Raw genomic sequence first — 18,179 nt, 5'->3', positions numbered from 1 at the left:
AGCGATCAGAAGCTCCCCCTCCGCAGCGGCCCCGTCCCTTCAGCCCGGCACGGCGCCTCACGGCACCACGGCGGCAACCGACCGCTTCCCGCCCCGCGGACGCGCCGGGACGGCAGGCGGGCGGCAGGCGGGGGTGAGACGAGGCAGGCTGCGTGCGCATGCGCGCTGGGGCGCCGCGGCGGCCGCTGGTCAGCTGCGGGGGGAGGCGGGAAGCGCGCGGCGTGCTGGGGAGCAGAGTTTTCTCTCAGGGTCGCAGCGGGTGCCTGGAGGTGTAAGGATTCCCTTGCTACACTTCCCTGCGAAGCTTATGGGTCAAAGATAGGCGCTTACGCGTTAAACTTCTCTTCAGGAAATGCCGCTGCTATTAGGAGTAGGCGGGTGGTGACCGCAGCCGGGAGCGGTGTGGAGCCCTCTGGGAGCTCGCGCCTGTCTCTAGTAACGAAGTCTTAACTACAGTAAAAGCTGCTGTCTCTTACGCATGTTTCCAACTTTTCCCTTGTCCTCTTGCAGCAATTAGGAAAAGCACCAACCTAATTACTTCCTGCTTGTTTCTGTGCTTCTCACCAGCGTCGGTAGGGTTTGGGCTGGAAGACGTAAATCCTTCCCATTTGGGGAGGCCTCGCTGGTGCAGTGTGACTCTCGTGTGGCCGGGGTCTGAGCCTCTGTGTGGCTTGAGGCCGTGCAGTGTGAGTGCTTTTAAATGGCTGAGAAAGTAACTTGCGGTAAAACTATTTCATTCAGCGTTTGTATCTCTTTACAGTGAATTAACGACTGGCTGAGATGTAGGGTTAAAAGGTAATGAGAGGTTTCCTCGTGCTCTTTTATATGACTTCTACACCATTGCTATGTCTTGCTGTTTTTATTTATAATTGGAAAGCGTGCTAGTAGCCAGCTTACCTAAGTCTATGCAATGTAATAAAACTTGCACAAACCACCATTACTTTGGAAAATCTTGGATCTGCTGTCCTTTAAATTGAGCAAGTGTGGTACTAGGTAGACCTCTAATGAAAGCTAATGAATGTTTTGCAATTTGCCTTATTACTTTATGGTTCTTTGTAAAATTGTATTTTTTTTTTTCAAGAGTAATATTGGATTACAACAATGGACTAAATCTTCAGTACATTCATTTAAGTGCACTGTAAGCTGTTTCTGCAGGAGTTAAGGCTTTTACAAAAAAAGTCATCTGTCTCATATAGGTACAAACAGGAATGTGATGCTTCTTCTATCTCATCATTTTAGACACTACAGCTATATTGCTTTAAAACACTATTGAAATCTGGCAGTATTTTCAAGTAGGTGTTTCAGATATTTGCCTTGACCAGTGAATGCAAATAGTTAAATATATTAGCACACACTGAAAATAGAATAATAGAAGGAAATGTTGACTTTTAAGTACACAGTGTTAATTTAATGTAGTATAAGTGGTTTCATAACACTTTATTAACTTTCTTAGATGCACCCATCTACTCTTAAACTTTACTCTTTTGAGTAAGTGATCCTGCATGTGGAATTCTGTCTTGTTTCCTTCCACAGTAAGTGCGCATAAGGCATGTGTGCTCCATTTACGGGAGCTCTGTTCATTTCAGAAAAACACTAGGAAGGGGGTTACCCTCTGTGGATACTTCATACTCATGCTGCTCAGTGCTTGCAGCTTGGAAATCTGAAAACATAACACGTGCCTACATTTCCTGTGGATTAATATTTTCTAGATCAGTTTGAGGCAAAATAACCATTGAGCAGCTGTTTGTGTTGTGAAAGGGACTTATTTAACATATTGCTCTTTTATTTGATGGCGTACATGGTAATTGCTGCAGAAGAGTTGTTGCTGTACTTGCTTAGAATGCCTTTTCCTACTAGTTCTCTCTTCTTGTTTTAAACTGTGGATGATTTAGTTTTGCCTGTTTGAGGTACTACTAATACTGGACTATGAGCCAGTTTCTGCTGACTTAAGCATGCTGTTAGGAGGCTGTTGGGTGTCTTTGCTCCCCATGCTTTGTACACTGACTGTTTTCTTTCAACTCGTGTCATCTTGCTTCCAGAAACTTGCTATTTGAGTTGGAGCGAACGTTAGTGATGGTAGAGTCTTTCAGAGTTTCTAGGGCTATCCCAGGTCTCTTGCATAAAGCACATTTGATGCTTGCCTAGCATGTCATGCAGGTAAAATGCTGACATAAGAATTTAATTAGCTTTCAGTTTGTTTAAATACAACCTTGTCAAAAGTGATCGTTCAATAATTTATTTTTCCTTTTTTACTGGTCATCTTAAATTAAGGTCTCTAATTACTAAATCTGTTGCTTCAGATTTTCTCTAATCTGTCACACTTCTTTGATCACATCGTTGTCTCCTTGATTGTGAGTGTATCTGCTTACCAGACGTCACTCTAGCTATTTTACCGACTTGAACTCAAAGAGAGGAGGTCTGGTGCTTTTCAGCATGAAAGTCAGTGAATGGAAACTGACTAGTGTGACTGTAGCTGAGGGCATGAGGCACTGTTAATGTGTAGTCGTAAGAGCAAGGCTATGGCATGTAGGGAAGTGTGATGCCTGTGGTTACATTCTGCTCATGTACTACACCTGCTGACAATACCTGCAGAATGTGGCAAGTTATGCTTACCTTTCTGTGAGTCTGAAGAACATGGGTGTCTGGGAAGAGGTGAAATGACACAGTTTAGTGTTCCCCACTGAAGGAAACGTGATTACTACAACTTAGCTACTGAGCTAGTACCTCTCTGGTCACAGGACTTAAACAGTATGTGCGTAATTCTCAGGCTATGTGCTGCCAGTTCCCTTCTTGTACAGCTAGGAGATGTGTCAGGGAACAAATCAAGGATCACCTTTGTGGAGGTGGAAAGGAACTCCTAATACTGAGGAGGGGAGGGGTAAGGGGCTGTGAACCTGTTGGAAACTGGTCTCCACTGATTCATTTGCTTATTAAATAGCTTAAGGCTATGCTTAAGGTTTGTACAGTTATTTCTAAGTAACAACAGCTGTTGGAGTGCAGTGTTCTCTGTTCTTGCTGGTCTGCAAACGTTCAGTGTGTTTAACAAGATATGCTTGCAGTTTTCCTTGAAATCCTGTAGTTTGGCTGGTTTGCAATGACCACAAAGGAAAGTTTTAGCTAGTTGTTTCATCTTGCATCTCAGATTCATGGAAGTTTTTCTCGATGTGTTTTTCTCATATTACCAAATGATCTAAGATCATGTAGTGGAGATTTTTTGTTTATCTGATCTCTTGATAAATATTTCTGATGGTTTTGAAAGGTGTTTGTTTAGGTACATAGTTGAAATGCCTTAAGCTTGGTAAGACTTCAGAGTGATTTGTAACCACGCAGGTGTAAAAACTTACGAAAAGCATTCATGTAACTGTTTAGTTGGTTTATAAAGCTAAACTATCCCAGCTCTTCTAATGTGTAAAACCATGATTTGATGATTTTACAAAGTGTGGTTTCATTTTGTTTTTCTTTCCAAGCGAACAGTGTAGTTGGTGCTGAAATGGAATCTGAGATTCTCTTTGACAGAAACTTCGTTTCTCATTTCTGTAGTACCTGAAGATGGAATTTACAATTAAGCACACATGGGATGGTTTGCCTGTGAGCCACGAGCCAGTAACAATTGTGCTGAAGTCGGGCAATGCAGGACTGCTAATGGAAGTTAATGCTCCCTTCTTTAATGATCCTCCAGCACCACTTGGAGAGCCAGGGAAACCATTTAGAAGGCTGTGGGACTATGAGGGTAAGTTCTGCTGCAGATATATCTGACTTGTGTAGACACTGATGTTCCTCTGTAGTTAATATGCCTGGTCTTTATTTAAGAGTCTACAATGGCTATTTTTTCAGACTGATCTGAATAGTTGTGAGTGTATGATGTGTAATTCAGTTTGGTTTCTCTGGTCACAGTACTGCTTTTAAAGATCAGATGAAAAGTAAAGTAAAAAAGTGCCTTTTTGTGGGGAAGAATACTGGCAAAGAATTTAGTTGTAATCGCTGCTTTACCCTTAAACAGCTCCTTAAGTAACTATAAGCCACATACTCTATTCAGCTGTAAACCGCCCCAAACCTTTATCAAGAGCAATGCTCTTTTTCTAGGTGGTGAATTGATTTTCATCACTAACTGGCTGTAAGGTGGGTGGTTGTTTTATTTTGTGAAACAATACAAATGGCTGGGAAAAGGAGCAAATATATTATGCCACTCAGTGGCCATAAAGAAATGGAGCATGATGCACTGAGTTAATTTCAAGAATGATGAGATTGACTCCTCCTGATCCTGTAAATAGTATAGGCATGTAAACTTAGCTTCTGGGTTACTGATATAACTTGTGGCATAATAGAAGCTTGGCAAGTTTGAATATCCAAATAATTTTGTGTCATATATATGTGTGTGTGTGGATATATATGTATACAAAAATGCATTTACAGTTGGTAAATAGAAGTGAAATCCTAAAGATAGGTTCTTCTTTTGCTTTAAGAAGTAGAGCGCAATAGATAAAACATTTGTCTATTTTAATCACTTTCCGAAAGTATATTTGAGGAATAGAAGGGTGAAACAAAGGCCAGCTTATGAAATATGTTTCAAAACTGTACTGAAATGGAATGGGGAATATTCTTCTAGTAATGCTGTTTACTTTCTCCTTTCCTGTAAACACTTTCACTTTTAACTGCTGCTTTGAATAATGCAAGAATTTAATGTTTCCAGTAGTTCTCTGCTTCCTAATTGTTGAGCTATTCTGATTAAAGCTCTACTGAAACAGTATTAGCACCTCTCTGATGATATTGTACTAAATAGGCTTATGTAAAAATAAAGTTATCAATCATATCTAATCATAATTCTAACTAAAGCTTTCTAATAATGTTATTGCTCTGAGAAACATCATTATAATTCGGCTTTGTGTTCCTGAAAGGTGACTCAGCAGTCACACCTGGCTTTCAGGCACACCTGGAACAGTAATCCCCTGTCCAGAGTATCAGCCATCTACAGGAAAAATCCATTTAAGAGCTAAATGCTTTGTTAGTATTTCTAGAGATTTAGCAGTCTTATTTATGGGGTGTGTGCTCTGCTGTGAGCATATGTTCCTCTCTTCATTTTTTTTCTGCTCTCTGATGCCCTGAATCCTGAGGCTACCAGCAAACACAAGATTTCTGCACTTAAGTGCTCTACCTGGAGTGCCTGCTGTCAGTATGATTGACTAGGATCACTCTATCTTGGTCAGCTTTGTTCACAGCAAGCATACTAGGTGAAATAGCTGCTTGCCAATGCTTTTCTTACTGTGTTGGCAGCTAACATTAGTTAGTAGACCTGCCATTTTTCTGTTGCATCAAGATGAGTGTTTCCAAAGCTGGAGTTGGTAAAGTAAATAAAATTAGTACAGTGCTTTATAAAGCTTTTTAAGATTATAGGCATTAAAAATAAAAGCTCTTGAAGTTACAATTATGGCACAGCATTTCCAATAGTTAGGACGCTGTCAGTAGCATGTAGACAACTAGACAAACTCTGGTGTGGCATAGTCCAAAAATCCTGAAAACAGAATTGTTTTAGTGGGATGTGAAGGTGTCAGGATATTATAAAATAGCTGATATAAAATACTGACAGCCTTTTCCTTTTTTTTTTAAGTTGTAGAAGCATTTTTCCTGAGTGACAGAACTGAACAGTATTTAGAAGTTGAACTTTGTCCGTAAGTACAGCATTCTGAAAAAGTCATAAATGTTAATTTGCATTTCCAGTTCTAATGCTTGTAAGATATATGTATGAGGAAGCCTGGATACAGAAAATGTTCCAATATGGGGAATGTACATGTTTGGCAGAACACTAGACTAATAACTTGGCATCATTTTGAGAAAATTGTGCTCTGATTTTTTTGACAGCCATGGACAACACTTGTTGCTGCTGCTTTCTGGCAAAAGAAGAGTGTGGAAAGTATGTGGTCAAGTGCATTCATAATGTACAGAAAAACTAATTGGGTTTGGGTATGTGTTGCTTGACTGGAAGGTGACGTTATCTCTTTCTTTCTTTCTTTCTTTCTTTTTTTTTTCCCCCTCCTTTAACAGGAAGAACTTCCTTTAGAGTTTGAGGTGACCAGAATGAAAACCAAATGGGAGGGTAAAGCTCATCTTCCTTGGAATTATTTTCCACCATGCACCAACAAGTTCAATGCATTTGCAATTCATGGCTCAGGAGAAGAGAGAAAATATGAAGCGCTTCATCCTGTGCCTCACCATGAGCTACAAGAGGGACAGAAACCGGATTTGTAAGCACAAAATTAGCTCTTTTGTAATATAGTTGCACTATTCTTGGAATACTTAAAAAAGCTAATCTGGCTTTTGGATTGAGTGCCACTAGTATTTTAATTATACTGCTTAGCCCCAGATCTGTTGGCACTGTACTTGGTAAAAAGCACTGTGGCGCAGATAGCTGTAATTAGTGCTTGATTTCTATGTTATCCCCTAGGTGGATAGAAAATGATGCATTCAACAACATTGGCATCTGTTTTATCACCTTCCTCAGCTAAATCATAGATAGGTTGTTCTACTTTTTCCTCGCCTCCAGCACCTCCTGAAATGCCATTTAGTGTTAATTTCACCAGATTCATTTCCAGTAAATCTCTTTTGCTTCTCCCCTACTGTTCTAAACAACCTCACCTCTACAGATGGTTCCATATTATGGAAAAATTTGAGAAGGCAGACTGAACTGAAAAGTGTAATAAAAGGATACCCAGTGTCAGTAGAAAAACTAGAATATCTTGATTTCTAAATTGTGCTTTGGGCCTGTTTATTTTCTTTGACAGTGAGGCTGAGTCGATTTGAAAAAACCAGCCCCTTCTGGGCATTTTGTATAAATGAACTAGTTCTAGAGTGTACGCTATAGTTCTTACTCAAACTTGTTACTCAACATACAATGACAGCCAGGTAAGGTAAATTTCAGATAAGTTACCCTTTGTTGCCTTTATTTAAGAAAAACTTGGCATCTGCAACTGCTTATATTGCTAATAAAATACTTCCTCTTTATCAGTGTTCCATAAGAAATAGATAGTTATTTTTCTGTGGTAAACTGGAAAATGCTTGTAATAATTTTCAGGAAAGGATTCTTTCTATTCTTTCTGTAGTACCCCTCCCAAAAAAACCCTTGACTTTTTCAGACATTGGTAACAGATGCAATTATATGAAGAGGTTGCTCCTTGCTACTTTCATTGCTCTTAGTTTGTCTTTACTCTTACAAATTACTTCTTAATAAGAGGATTCCATTTACCTTTATAAATGATTAGTGTAGTCTCAGATGTTCTGTCTACTGTTTGGCAGTTGTTTAATGTAAGTATTAATTAGCAGTTGGCTTCAGTGTCTTCCTTTTATTGTTTCTGTCTGGTAGCCTAAGGGAGAAATTCTTAGCAAGGACTGATTCATAATGTTTATAAGAAAACAAGACTTCTAGTCTTACAGGAAAAAAAAATGTACTTGCTAGCTTCATTATTCTATCCAGCCTTCCCCTTTTCTATAAAGAGAAGATATCTCTGTGATATGATTTTTCAATTGGTCAAGAGTTGTAAATTTTTACTCTGTTGGAGTGCAGGTAAGTCACAAAGCAGGGTATCACTGACTCTGACTGCAGTTCCAGACGGCATAAGTTGAGGGAATTTAAAAGGTGAGCATTTTGTTAACTTCACCTTATGCTGTGTGATACCTGTTCATAGCTGAGGATTTTGCCCTGTGTTTTGCAGGACAAGATTTTCAGAAACACAGTAGTGGTTTTTGTTTATAAACTCAAATTTTGGAAAATGAACATGGAACGCTGGTTACATTCCTGTCCAAGAAAACCTGAAAGTGAAAACTAATTAAACCTATTGAGGATGCTGCCTTTTATTAAGATGCATACTACAAGACTTAACCTTTTTTTTTTCTTTTTTTTTTTTTTTTCAATTTCTCCTCTCTTTGCAGTCATCGCCTTGAATTTTTCAAAGATTTGAACCTGAAAGAACTAACGGGAGAAGATTGGAAGCAGCCTGAATCAGACATATGGAAGTCTCTCACTAATTAAATAGATTGAGGCATAAGTTTTTATAGCATTAAGGCTGGATGAAGCTGTTTGGAAACAACTTTTTCATTTTGAGCAGAGTTTGTAAATATCAAATTAGTAAGGCTTTCCTTGACACCAAAATCATTGATCAATCTTAAAATCAACTGTAAAGTATCTGGGCCAGTTGATTCTAAGTGTATGAAGTACGCGACGGCTTGTGTTTCAGTTCATCTGGGTATGGAGTTTTTCATCTGTGCAATGATGAATCGGCTCCTACCAATGAAGGGGAAAAAATGTGCTAAAATTACAGCTGTGTTTTCATGAGAGCTCTAAGCCTGGCAAACCAGTATATGGCTTGGAATCTTTCAGTTTCCTGCAGTTGCTGCATTTCTACTCTATTTTCACTGCTGCTAGTTTGTTTCTTGGCCGTTGAATGAGATTCTTACATGCCTAATGTTTTTGATTGCCATCAGGAGAAAGAATGCCTCCTTCAGGAACAGAACTGGGTATCTCTGACATGGCATTTTGTGGCCCAGTACTTGCATTGTGAGGTGGTGTGGAGGTGTATAACACTACCCTGTCCTATACCTTCCTATATCTGGAGTTTTCCCTTGCACAGTGCCGAAGGGGGGACTTAATCTGTATTAATTCATTAGCAGACCTACCTGCCTCAAATTCAGTGTGGAATTTCTAGTGATGTTTAGGTAGAGAGGGTAGATTTACAAAGGTTTTATGTATTCTGGAAAAGCTTCTGGGAAAAGTAATGTTTAGTAAAACCTTTTGATGTAGTTGTGCTCCTACAAAAGCTTGTTTGTTCCAATACCTTGGTCACATCACCTTAAGGATTCAGCTCAGACATATGAGAATTTTGTTTGCGTGCCCCCTAACATCAGAGATACTCTAATTGTATGTGCCTACGTTTTCTACATATGGGCATGAACATTTTTAACAGTACGGAATACTGTTAGATGGTAACATCTAATCTGTAAATTCTCACAGGATTTACAAATGAGATGTTCCTTTTTGCCGAGCACCGTAAGTACTGCTTGATTGTGGCTCCTGACTTGATGCTGTATAAGTTAACTTAGAAAATGGGAAGCTTACCCATGAACCAGATCCTACATTTGAAAAGTTAGGTGACTTTAAAATCAGATCTCTTTGGTTTAGTTCAGAATGAGGATTCAGACCAAGACATGGTCCTTAGTCCTTTACTAGAAAGAGAACTGCCTGTGTCCTGTTGAAATGTTGTTGTCACAGGGTAAAAGGGTTCTCTAATTTTGTGAGAAGGATTGTTTTGGGGGTCTGGGAGAATATGGCTCAGTTGTAACTGAGGGAGTATCTTTCAGAAGTTATGCCCTGGGGATGTGGTGTTCCGTCTCATCCTCTTGTGTAGCATTTTTTACTGAACAGTTCAGAACCCTGCAAGTTCCTGGAACACCTGGACTGCCGTTCTTGTAGTCTTAACATACTGCTCAAAGCAGGGTTATTGGTGAAGATAGATGAGTTTGCGAAGGGCCTTGTCAAGTGTTGAATAACTCCAGAGATGGAGCTTCAAATGCTCTGTTTCAATAGTCAAGTTGTTCTGTTATGAAAGCTTATCAAATTTCCCGTGCTGCAACTTGTGTCAATTACCTTTTGTCCTTTCTCTGTGCATCTTCAGGAAGAGTGACTTTTTATGTATAACTACTGATTAGGTAACAGAAGATAACTGTTAGCTCCTGGTGGACTTCTTTAAATGTAGTCATTCTCAGTTTGCCTTTTGTGACTGTCATTAGTAAGCACCTTCCACTCAGATAATACTGACAGACAATTTAATAGTGTAGTTGGGTTGTAAGTCGGAGGCAGCAATGCTCCCAGGCCTTCCTTGTTTATTTAGCACATACACGGTTCTAAAAATTTTGTGTGTGGCTTTAGACGTGAAAATGTCTGTAAAGTTTTGCACAAGAGTGCACTCTAACTCATATTACTGCAAGGATTCTCTGTTCTCTTCTGAGCTTGTATGCAGTAATAACCACAGTCGGATGGTCATGTTTTCTTTGCTATCTTTAAACTTAACTCTGCCTGTAAATACTGCCTGAGAAGAAAAGAAGATGGGAATATGCTGCCTTTGAAGAACGTCTTGGTGTGATTAACATCTGGGATAGAATGTTACTTCAGAGTTTTTGTTGGGCTTTAGTTTCTCTCTTTGTACTTTCAGTTTTATAGAACTATACTTTCAAGTTTAAGGATATTAGGCTTTTTCAGACGCAGACTTTGGCACGTCAGTGCACTCAGCCATCCAATTGTTTTTGCTATCTTTTAATTAGACACTATAGATTCCTTGCTATAAAGTGCCATCTGTTGAAAATTATAAGTATTGTGCATTCAGTTGTTTGGCTTCTTTTCTACCTTCAATCCATGTACAGTTTTCTAAAGAATGGCATCAGTCTGAAATACTGAAAAATCCAATAACTGTTGATTAAAAACATCTTCTAGATACTAACATTTCAAAGCTGCTTTTTAAATTTCAGTCAAAAAGCAAAAAACATTCCACTAAACTTTTATACTTCATTTTAACACTTTGTCAAAAAAGTGCGTGCAAAGGTTCAGAATTAGTTTACTGTTTTTCTCACAAAGGTTGCTTTCGTGTGATGAATGATGTTTTGTATGTAAAGGACAGTAAATCAAATTATTCAGAGGCTTGATCTCATTCGTTCTCACTTCAAACTGACTACTTCAGACTTTATTTTTGATGCAAGTTATAAACTTTGAGGGGAATAGATTACTTTCCCTAAATAAGTAATTTAAAGTAAAATAATTGCCTCTGCAGTACAAATTGCAATGCTAGATGCTTCTGAAAATGGGAATCGTCATACAGACTTTATTCAAGGCACATGCTGCTCCATACTGTTGTCATGTGGTTCACTTTTGTGTTTCTAAGCTTTAAGAGTCTATTTGAACTGTAAATGCTGGCTTTCATCAGAAGATTTCCATATGGGTTCATGGAGTGCAGAGTTAGAACCTGTGCACTGACTTGTTTCTAAAGGTTTAAAATTAAATTAATCCCTTGGTAGAAACTTAGTGTAGGAGGGTGCCTTTACCTAGGGCATATGCTGGATGGAAACATGGTGTCTTGGCCCATAGTAGTGAATTCATGGCTCATCAAGGGACAGTGCAGTGCCTGCCAGCATCGTTTAAAGCTCCCAGGACTTTGCAGGGATGGGTATCAGTGTTCATTGAGATGACTAGCTAGTTCATAGCTTTCTTGCTCTGCTCTGCCTTTTAATCAGGCCTTGTTCTCCACTGTGGAGTCCAGCTGTAGCCTGTCTCTCCTCAGCTGCCTCTTTTTTAAGCACATGCAAACACAAGGAAAAGACAAACTCTGTTCTGCATGCATTCCATTTAAGTACGTGGTCATTAATTGTTAATCCTGGTTTAGAAGGAATGTGGTTCAATCCAGTCTAGCTCAGTGTGTGTATACATGCACACATATATATAGGCATTCAGCATTCTGCTGTTTCCGTTTGTCAGACTTGTATCAAGAATAATACAGATAAATTCTCTAAATTGTCACACTGGATATACTTTATGTAGGATATCAATTTGGTAAAATGCAGAGCTGCATGATAGAGAGCATAGCTCATGCAAGCACTCTATCCGCACATCCATTTCACTTTGAAATGGATTTAAACACTTCAACCCTGTGAACACTTCTTAGCCATTACTCTCTTAAAAAAAAAAAATCAACCTGTCTTGTAAATGTTTTCTGTGGATAATATTTGGCCTTGTTCCAGTTATATGGTGACATACTGAGTCTAAGATGCAGGAATTTTATTACTTTGGAGATAGTGGAATTCCCACCAGGGAGGGCAGTGTTTGATTTTGATTTTTATTTTTTTATTATTTTTCTTCAAAGCTCTGCAAAAACTTTAGGTGCCCTTAAGTGTGACGTGAAAATGTCAATCTCATGGCAATCTTTAATTATTTTACTATATTTAGCCAGAATTCCCAAGGAAATTAGGCTGTTGGGTTATCACTCCCTTCTTGCCTTTCTGGCAACGTTGTTGTCACCTTTTGTCCTGCTACCACAACAATTTTTAAATCCATTAGCCAATTTCAGTAGTTGTAGTCCCCAATACTTGAGGCAGTTGGTGCATGCTTAACTTCAACTGTTGTACATAAAGCCTCTTAGCTTTAGACTTTGATTAGGAAACTAGGAAATGTGTGGAACTTAAGGAATACGAGGTGCTGTCACAGAGGTGAGCTAAGATTTCATAGACCTATGCTCTAGTGTTATCTTCAGGTAAGAAGCTTAGGAGACTGAGTATATGCATAAGATACAAATGTGTGAGGAGCCATGTTTTGTTAGTCCTGCTGCAAACAGGTACCAGACATGGTAAATATCCAAGCATATTTTCAATGCTTTTTTTTTTTGTTGGAAACGTGTGGAAATAATTTCCCTGGTTGTGTCCTTTTTCAGGAGAAGATCCCACACAAAGCACAGGGGCTGGACTTTCCCAAGTTTAATGCCAGGGTTAGCTGAAAACACAAGGATGTAGTATCAACTTGTCATTGCCTCTGAAAATACACTTCTAGTTTAATCCATTTTCTAAGCAGAAACTTCTAACTAGTTCTTACATTCTGCTACAACCATCCCCCTCTCTACAGGGCAATAGAATGGCCTGTCTTAATTTATACTATTATGGTATTTGATTTACTAAGTTTAATTAAATGCTGAGCAGTTTTGCTGTAATGTTTTTTAACTTTTTTTTTTTTTCAAATCTTCTTAGTAAACATTTGAGCAGATGAGGCAGAATGCAGCTTTGGATAGTTGCAACCTCTTACTTACAAGGTGATCAGGCTGAATAACTTGGAAAACAAAAATACTGAGCTTCATGAATGAAAAATATACCTGTAAAGAGAATTTAGGTTTGTTTCAACAATTCGATCTCGTAACTGCATTTCTAAGGTCCTTGTGATAGTCTTATTTCTTGTGAAATTGAACATGAAAACCAGAATTCTATACAACTCAGTCTTCCTTATAATGTCAGTGAATTTTTATTGAGTTCGTGTTTGAGAACATCTTATGACTGCACTCCCAAAGACCTTGTTTTTTATGCTTCTTGCCACTAGGTGGAAGAAGAAGGTTATCAAAACTATGCATTGGTGCTACCAGCCTAGTTATCCTTAACCAAATCTATTCCTTCTTACTATATCTCTGATTTTAGAAAAAAGATGTTTAAGTCAAGCTGATGAGAGCTTATTTTTGTTTTTTTGAGACATCTTCTTCACAAGAAACACTATGCCATTCTTTGTAGTTCTAAGGTTTCTTTTCCTACAGTAGTATTGCTATAATTTTGATACAAAATTAACAGAAGATAAATTGCATGAGGTGTCAGCCTGTAATATAAAAGATAGTGTTGATACACAAATGATTTGAGTATTTTTTTGGTTTGTGGTGGTTGTTGGGATTTTGTGTGTTTGTCGTCTTAACAAATGTCTTGGAGAGTCTTGGAAACTTTCCAAAAAGGTTATATTTAATTCTGAAGGATTTTTTTTTTTTTTAATACAGCTGGTTTGTAAGAGATGGTGTACCCCTTCAAGGGTGAGGTTTGAGTTGTGCAAACACTCTGGAGTGAGGCTTAGAGAAGAACGTGAACTCATGTGAAAACTCTAGCTTAAGAGGGACAGAAAATTGTTTTTCGATACAAAAATGCAAAAAGAAAGTTTTCTTCAAAGACAGCTTGAGTGGTAATATGTCCTACTGGCAGAAGTGGTTTGTGTCTTAAATGCAAAGATGGAGCACCTTAGACTGTCAGGTATGGTAGGTGATAAAATCTAACACTGCATGTAGTGGCAGTTTTTTATGCAAAAGCTCTGACAGGGAGTAAAGTTTTGATTATGTCCTTGTATACTTTCTAATAATTTTCTCTAATATGTCAGGTCAGATGTTAGAGCTAGTAGAATTGTAGAATCATAGAATCATTAAGGTTGGAAAAGACCTCTAGGATCATCAAGTCCAAACGTCACCCAACACCCCCAGGCCTCCTAAAACATGGCCTGAAGTGTCACATCTACACACCTTTTAAACACCTCCAGGGATGGTGACTCAACCACCTCTCTGAGCAGCCTGTTCCAGTGCCTGACCACTCCTTCAGTAAAGAAATGTTTCCTAATATCCCATCTAAACGTCCCCTGAAGTAAGCTCTAACTTCATGCTGGATTATATATGTTTTGTTTGCCATGGCTGGCATAGCTACTGTATTATCTGTTCTAGTTAAGTCATTAGAAATGCAAGTCAGTTAATATTTGTACTGCCCAGCATTATGATGACACAGTACTGATGAACTTGCTGTTAAGTGCTACGTTGCTTGCGATTCCTTTTTCCCAGGCTGAGGTGTTTTGTGTCTCTGAAAGGCACAGCACAGAACGTTTGTTGTATTTTAAATTCTGACCATGTAAAATACTTCAAAAATACCAACAGCACAGTGCATAATTGGCTGCACATAAAATTTAAAATTATTCTTTTGCACTGCCAAAGCCGTCTCTGAAGTGGACTTCATTTCATTTAATTAGGGTACATTTATAATAATGCTATTGAAGTTTGATAGTTAACCTGCATTTATTTTATTGATTATTCCTTCCTTTTGCTTTCAGTGAGAGCTTTAGTTTACTACAGTGTCTCTGAACAGTGCTTCAGCAAAAGTACCAGGAAGTGCTTTAAGCCTGATTATAGAACTCTTATTTACACTGGTTGTATAAACAGCTATGCTCATGCTCATACAAATAGTCCCAGTGAGATCAATGAACAGTTTAAACATAAAGTGTGTCACAGTTATGCCTTTTTCCATCTTCTTGTCTATCTGCTGAAATTAGTATTATCAGGACAATTCAGTTTGAGAAGCTAGTTCTATCCGAGCATACGACTCCACACTGCTTGTTTTCTTTCGTCTTGTTTAAAACAAGCAAAAGCCTTAGCTGTGGTGTCTGTGGGAGGGTTTTAAGTGATGGTTCAGGAGGTGCTGTTTGTATCTGCACTAGCTATAAACATACCAAAATATGTTTGTGATTCATTTTCAGAAATAATGCTTTAGACTACCACTGAGTATGTGCGTAAATACCCTCTGCCAGTTATGCAGTTTATTTGCAAATATAAATGTATTCTTACATATGTGTTAAACCAGAATTAACTAAATTGTGTTAAAATAGCACTGAAATAAAATCTAAATTACTGCACCTTTACTGCTGTTCTAAAACCAACCTAACCAGACTAGTTTAGTGGCTTTCTTGGAATATGCAACAGATTCTTGAGGGGGCGGGGAGGAATTTTCAGATGTCATCTTAAAATACAGAAACCCCCTCTGTAGGACACGTTTTAGCCAGTTTAATCTTGTCTTTCATTTCATGAGTTTGCTCCCTTGAACTCAGTCACTGCAGGCAATGAAGTTTATATCTTGGTACTGGTAGTAGCTGTCATAAAATTATTCATCTCTTTAATTCTAGGCAATGTAATTGGTTCACTTCCCTCTTACTGCTGAGTTTGCTTCCATCAGCAAATTAAACATTTTGGAAACTGATACTTTCTCAGTGCTTTATAGCTTATACAAGCCATGGTATTTATATTTAATTGTGCCTGGCACTTTAAATAATTGTTTTTTGTTGTTAAAGTTGCATATTACTTTCCTAAATGTTAACTGTGTGGTCTGTAACCTCTTATGCCAGTTATCTACTTAAAATCTTTTTTTAATTTCAGCAAAATACTTAGCCATTTCGGAGGAAGGTAGTTCATGACGTCAGAAGACAAAAAATGTGGTCTTGTACCTCTGTAAATTCTTACGACTTTTAAAGTGAAATCTTGAGACTTGGTGAGAGGTTCATATTGTTGTCAGGAGGAGTCTTTTGTAATCTCTGTGAAACAGCTTTTCAGAAACTATTCTGTATGCCTTCAAAAGAGCTTTTTGCATCTTGACAGGTCAATTCTCTGAAGATTCTGCAGGGAGTGGGAAACACTACTGGCAGGTAGAATTGCCAGGCTTTAACTTGTTCAGTGCTGAGTGGTCTTTCTGCCTCCCAGTGACAGGTTGTGTGATGGGGAATTCTCTTTTCTTATGAGCATCTACTAGGTCTGTCTTCAGCCTGGAGAAGAAGTGGTTTGAGGATGTGGTAGGGGACTATAAGTTACTGTATAGAGTTTGGTTGCATGTAACAGCAAAGAGAAGCTGGATGGGGGTTGACTTGTTCTAGTATGAGGAGGATGGACCATCATATGGAGCTAGTGAGTGCCACGCTCAGAGCTGAGAAAGGTACTTTTCGTAACACTGTTCTCACCATGTGTTTGAGAAGTTTCTGTGGGCTCTGTGGGAGACGGGGAAAGGTACTTCAAAGAAACATAAAGCAGAGGTTTTTAAGTATATAAAATAAGGTTAAAAAAATCCACTCTGAAAATAATTGGAGGTTGGGAATGGAGTAAGATAAGCATTGCTTTCTTTACTTCCTGTTCTTACTCTTCCTTAGGCATCTACTTATGGATAAAGGCCACTATGCTAGATGGATTCATGGTCTGAAACACTATCTGTTCTTATATCTGGAAACCCAACTGAAGGAATTGTTTTCTAATTCCAAGCAGTGGTTTCTCATTACTTATAAGTTATGCTAGAACTGTGTGTTAAACTGAGGGGCAATGCAGCTCTTCTTGCTCATGTTCTCAAAAAAGTCTCATGCTGAACCAAGGTACTCAGGAGTGGAAGAAGAAAGCTGCTAGAATTCAGGAAATTGGGAAGCTCAGTCTTAGCTTTTGTGGGCTGAGTGAACCATGAAATGAAGAGGGGATGGGAAACGCAGGGTGGGACATGGAGCTATGAAGGGAGACTAATTCTGGGAAAAGGATGTAAAATGTAAAAGCAGCTGGACAAGAAAACAAAAGGGGATGGCTGGGAATACATTGTTGAAGAAGTAAGGGAAAGTAGGAGAGAGTAGACTTGGCCTCACAAAAAGTACAGGAGAGTCAAGGGAAAGAGCTTTGAGGGAAAAGCAGATATGGAGACAGGGCCAGGAAATAAAAAATTGGGAAAAGGTTTGGTGACTTCTACAGGATATTCTCTTTAGATGCAGGAATACTTTCACATTTTATTGCTGTTAGCAGATCATCATGAAAGCCAAGTGCTAAATCTGTCTTTTGTAGTCTGGTGGACCATGAAGAACATAACTAGCCTCTCATTGCTATTGCTTTTCACCTGTACTGGGGATTTCAACCTCATGAATAAAATCCTAGAGGTGGAAAGTGGGGCAGGATGGGATTACATTTAGTGGTCAGTTGTGAAAATTAGGTTTTGGTGACTTGGTAAACATCACATAAAATTCTGTGTCAGAGGAAGAAATACAATTCCATTTACCAGGATATCATTCAAGTTGCCAAACTGTGATTCCATCCTTTTGGTCTGTTTTTTTTTTTTGGTTTGTTTGTTCTGAGTATTCTTCTCAGCTTCTGCAATAAACGGAGGAATCATGCTGGTAACAGATTTATTCCCTGCATGCTTTCCCTCATGTGAAATGAGAATACAGCATAAATGTGGTAGTTCATATGGTATATGTATTTCAGTGTGGTGTAGGATCATATAGGCAAGAAACTAAATATGAAATATATATAAGGCTGCAGAGTACTTGGTCAGTTCTGAACTCTTCTGTAGTTTACGCTACAGTGGCTTTTTATGCTACTTTATTATTGTGTGATGGATCCATTCAATCACTTCTACAGGCTCTTTTGCCTTGAGGGCAATAGGCAAAGTGATACCAGTCTGTATGTCACAAATCACTGTTCAAACTAGTGTTAATCATGTTTTTCTTATATTGTTAAATAGATCTGGCTATGCTATTTGAATTTTTAAATTGTTGATACTATCCGTGGAGAGAAGAAGAGAGTCAAATCTTCCTTTAAAGGACTTCATACTTCAAACTCTGTCAGGTCATGTGATAATATTGTTCTTTGGGTAGGAGATGGTGACTGTTACATCTGTTCAGATACTATTGATGAGATGGTCGTTAGTGAAGTCCTCGGGATCAAAGATGGTTTTGAAAGTTGAGTGCAAGCTGCTGCTTAAAAGGAGGCAGCTTTGTCTTGCCAGTGCCTCTGGCTTGATATCCTTTTGTGCTTGCAGTGGAATTTTTCCAGCCATAAGATGAGTCAGTACAGACAACAACTCCG

General features: G+C 38.6%; 1 protein-coding gene across 4 annotated transcripts; it reads left to right on the top strand.

Moving 5' to 3' along the window:
- C4H4orf33 (chromosome 4 C4orf33 homolog) lies at window positions 1-17,916 on the top strand. 4 transcript variants are annotated; one of them, XM_064450468.1, is made up of 7 exons: window positions 1-133; window positions 568-686; window positions 3,541-3,730; window positions 5,606-5,666; window positions 5,857-5,908; window positions 6,040-6,239; window positions 7,921-17,916. In XM_064450468.1, the coding sequence occupies exons 3-7, from the start codon at window positions 3,550-3,552 to the stop codon at window positions 8,018-8,020; spliced, it is 594 nt and encodes a 197-aa protein (XP_064306538.1). In that variant the 5' UTR covers window positions 1-133; window positions 568-686; window positions 3,541-3,549; the 3' UTR covers window positions 8,021-17,916. The 4 variants fall into 4 exon arrangements, with proteins under 4 accessions (XP_064306538.1, XP_064306539.1, XP_064306537.1 ...); XM_064450467.1 differs by lacking the exons at window positions 1-133; window positions 568-686 and adding exons at window positions 198-271; window positions 761-795; XM_064450466.1 differs by lacking the exon at window positions 1-133 and adding an exon at window positions 1,454-1,532 and having other exon boundaries at window positions 618-686.
- The last annotated feature ends 263 nt before the right edge of the window (window positions 17,917-18,179 follow it).

The sequence above is a fragment of the Phalacrocorax carbo genome, chromosome 4 (genome assembly GCF_963921805.1).
Source record: "Phalacrocorax carbo chromosome 4, bPhaCar2.1, whole genome shotgun sequence".
NCBI lineage: Eukaryota > Metazoa > Chordata > Aves > Suliformes > Phalacrocoracidae > Phalacrocorax > Phalacrocorax carbo.
The sequence above is the reverse complement of the archived record's forward strand: the minus strand, read 5'-3'. Positions and strand labels throughout refer to the sequence as shown.